Source organism: Mus caroli, chromosome 1, assembly GCF_900094665.2.
Source record: "Mus caroli chromosome 1, CAROLI_EIJ_v1.1, whole genome shotgun sequence".
NCBI classification, from domain to species: Eukaryota; Metazoa; Chordata; class Mammalia; order Rodentia; family Muridae; genus Mus; species Mus caroli.
In genome coordinates, this window is record NC_034570.1 from 59,286,768 (window position 1) to 59,290,915 (window position 4,148).

At 38.3% G+C, this 4,148-nt stretch overlaps 1 protein-coding gene across 1 annotated transcript in view; it reads left to right on the forward strand.

Annotated features, from left to right (window-relative positions):
* Positions 1-4,148, forward strand: part of Pth2r (parathyroid hormone 2 receptor) — an 83,091-nt gene that overhangs the window by 34,531 nt on the left and 44,412 nt on the right. Inside the window, exons 6-7 of the mRNA XM_021168416.1 lie at positions 156-345; positions 1,758-1,911. Of these exons, the coding sequence (XP_021024075.1) occupies positions 156-345; positions 1,758-1,911 (344 nt within the window). The remainder of the gene's footprint in view (positions 1-155; positions 346-1,757; positions 1,912-4,148) is intronic.

Sequence of the window (4,148 nt, forward strand, 5' to 3'; positions counted from 1 at the left end):
GCTGCCAGGCTTAATCCAAACCATTTTTGTTAGAAACCTAATAATGACTTTTTATTTTTGAGTTTACCATGTTTTTGTGTGTGTGTGTATGTTTGTATTTTCTTCTTCTGTTCTAATTCTATCCAACCTAAATAATTAATGATTTCTCTGCATAGGCGATTGCATTGCACTAGGAACTATATCCATTTGCATTTGTTCGTGTCCTTCATGCTGAGAGCCATGAGCATCTTTGTCAAGGACAGAGTAGCCCAGGCTCACCTGGGAGTAGAGGCACTGCAGTCTCTGGTGATGCAGGGTGACCTTCAGAACTTCATTGGAGGACCATCTGTGGACAAATCTCAGTATGTACGTGTTCTCTTTTCTCTCACTACAGAATTTTTATAAATAAGTTTCACATCATATTTCACCAAACATTTATTGTTTGGGGTTATTTTGTCTTTAAATTAATTAGACTAAATAGAATATATGTATATATATACATGTGTATACATACATACACACACACACACACACACACACACATATATATATATATATGTGTGTATATATATATATATATATATATATACACACACACACACATTCCTTTCATGTCTAACCACTCTTTTGAGCCCACTTCAAGAAAATTCTACGAATTGCACGAATGTAATGGAATCTGATGTATGGGTCCTGGTAGCCGTCAAGGTTACTTTCAAAAGTAAAATCTCATCAGCAAAAACAGAAGCTTGAGGTTTAAAGGCCACCATATTCAGTTCCTTTATTCTACTCTTGAAGTCTTGACACAACATAAAATTCCAAGGCATGTGACATTTTTGTTTCTTTGTTTTTTTGTTTTTTTCGAGACAGGTTTCTCTGTGTAGCCCTGGCTGTCCTGGAACTCACTCTGTAGACCAGGCTGGCCTCGAACTCAGAGATCCACCTGCCTCTGCCTCCCAAGTGCTGGGATTAAAGGCATGTGCCACCATGCCCTGCTGGCATGTGATGTTTAAATGTCCCAGTCTTAGAGTTTAGAATCACACAGTAGTTCAGTAAATTTGCTCATGGGGGTGGGGGTGGAGGTGGAGGTGGGGATGATCAAATTTGGCACCTGGCACTTAATTATAGTAGATTGATTTTCTCCACAGGCTCAGGGAATGGCCGTCTCTAGCTCTGTTTCCCTTTTGACTTTATGCCCTGTTGTTTGATATGGGCCTGACCTGTGATCTGTTTTTCCCAAGGTTGTGTAGTCAAGTGACAGGGTACTGATAAAGCAAACTGAGGGAGTCTGGCACTGGTCACCTGAGCTCACCTGAGCTCAGCAGAGCTGTCAGCCTTATATCATCCCTCAGATGGGAAGTGTTTCCTGTCTTCAGTCATTAACATTTGGTGTAATTTATTTTGCTGGGGTAGTCATATGAAAAGCCCAGAATGAAACAAATTTGTCATAGAAACATGACTAATACTAATATTTTCCCTCATTTTTTAATCTTTCTGCTTTTTCCTGATGATTATGTTATTTTTGTAAAAAGAAAAGATTATGAAATTTGGTAATGATGAAAAGAAAGATATGTTATCTTAAAATCAAGTCTGGTAGTTTGCAAAGTCCTATGTTAAGACAACTTGATTCTGATCTTTTCAACATTCTTAGTGTTCTCATGAAGTAAGACATTTTTAATTATCAGAAGGTAAGTGGAAGAATTATATTTTAGAGGTCTCAGAGTGGCATCTGGCACAATAAAATGTCCTAATTCAATGCAATTCTGGTTCATTCATAACAGGTGGGGTGCAAGATCGCTGTCGTGATGTTTATTTATTTCTTGGCTACAAACTATTACTGGATCCTGGTGGAAGGGCTCTACCTGCATAACTTAATCTTTGTGTCTTTCTTTTCCGACACCAAATACCTGTGGGGCTTCATCTTGATAGGCTGGGGTAAGCACCCAAGTCCCTTCCTTTTGCCTGGTTATGAGATTGAGTACGCTGTGCCCTGTCTGTCATCAGCCCTCCTTCAGCCATTTTTAAAAAAAGAATCCCACCCATCTTATCTTACTATTTTTCTTTTGTTTCATTGTTCTGTTAATGAAATCATTTACCAACATCAATTCTATCATTCTTCTAGGAGTAGCAAACTTTTCAAGCTTAAATTGTGGTTAGTGTTTCTAGGCCAAATTCTAGCTGTGGAGGCAGCTGGAAAGACTTGTTAATTGTACTTGTTCAAACCTTTCAGGCCCACGCCTTATGCCAGGTCTGCTCTGACAATGACTTCATCCTAACAGTTTTGAAGTTTGAATTTATACAATACAGCCGTGTCTCTGGTTTGTGTTTCTAGGTCAGATAATGAGAGTGAATGTCATAAGAGCCTATTTTGACTTCATTGAACACATAAAGGAACAAACTAATTACAGAGCCTTCCCATTCTTGGATGGTGATTATTCAAATTACTTTCAGTAGAGTAAATTTAAAACATGATATTCAGCTCACATTTCACAAATGACTTACCAGGACTGAAGCCGTTATTGGACCTGGCAGGATCTCAACATGAGACAGAGAAAACGATTCTGTGTACTTGTTAAAATTTTAGGGTAAGGAAAGCTCAGAGGTGGTTAAAAGAGAATCGTCTGGAGACTTAACAGCTGCAGACAGACCTAAGCTGCCACTTTAGTGTTTGAATTATGAGGAACCCAGCATAGGAGGAAAGCACAATTTAGTCTCAGGTTTAAATTGGAAGACTTGATTCTTTTTCCCCTCCCAATGAAGCAGGAACATTCCTTTGCCCATTTTGCCTTAAAAATTGTCATGGCAGCAGAAAATGTGAATTACTGAAAAGGAAACTTTTGGTTAACTCACTGAAGGTCTTTAGAATGACAAAGTGCAATGCTGTACTCATTTTTGAATTGTTGTTTGTGGATATGTTTGTTCCTGGAGCAGCTTGCTTGTTTACTTTTTGAATTTCTACATTGATCCTGTGCACTGATCATTTTTCTCTACTTTCTTATGGCTTGGTAAGAAAGAGGTTCAGGCCCCCTCACCAGCTCTTTATTTGAACTCCAAACACTCAGCACAGTCTGCCTTTGTTCAGTTAAATTCCTCACCGTGAAACCTTGGAGGAATGAAACAAGATAAAGGTTCCCTGCGTCTTCTATTCTTTTATGCAAGTGTAGGTTTCTAACTTTTTTTTTTTACAACCGTCCTTAATTTGTTCACAATGATTTTGTCATTGGGATGATGCAACAGTCAATAAGCAAGGTCTTTTGAGATCTCCAGCTCATAAGGGAGGGTTAAATCCACTAAAGTACATAGGAGCCTCACAGACAGCAGTACATGAGCATCTTTTACTCAACATTAGGTTGATTTCATCTGCACAATGCCAACAATAATAAATTCTGTAGCTAGTATGTCCTCGGACTCTCTTTACAACTCCAGGACTTAAGAGATGTTCTAGATCAGTGATTCTCAACTTTCCCAGTGCTGTAACCCTTTAATACAGTTCCTCATGTTGTGATGGCCTCCAACCAGAAAATGATTTTCATTGCTACTTCATAACTCTAATACTTGCTACTGTTGTGGATCAAAATGTAAATATTTGCTATGCAGGGCATCTGATATATGACCCCTGTGAAAGGGTTGTTTGATTCCCTAAGGGGTTGCCACCCATAGGTTGAGAAATATTTTTCTAGGCATGTTTAGTGAAGAGAATAGTAATACCCATCTAAGACTGACTCCTGGCTCCTAAAGCAAAACTCTTGAAATATTCATATCCACATCATATTGATTAATAGATTGCTGTCCTCATATTAAAAAAAAACCAAGATAAATTTTATTTTTAACAAATCTATTCTTCAATACTTGAAAACATGACTGTGGCTTTGCATGTCATGGAAATACTTCACAGAGAACCCAATTGCACATCTCCTTTCAATGGCATGATTTATTGGGTTTATTGTAGAAGGGAACTTGGTTGCTTTTTGTTTATTGCTCATTTAGGCCAATTATGACTTTAAACTCTCCTCAGCTAGGCGAGTACTCAGAAACCTAGCACTCGTGTTGTAGTGATATTGGGCTACTCTATATACATTCATTTTTAAAATACTAATTTTAAAGCTGGGTGTGGTGGCGCATGCCTTTAATCCCAGCACTCAGGAGGCAGAGGCAGGCAGATTTCTGAGTTT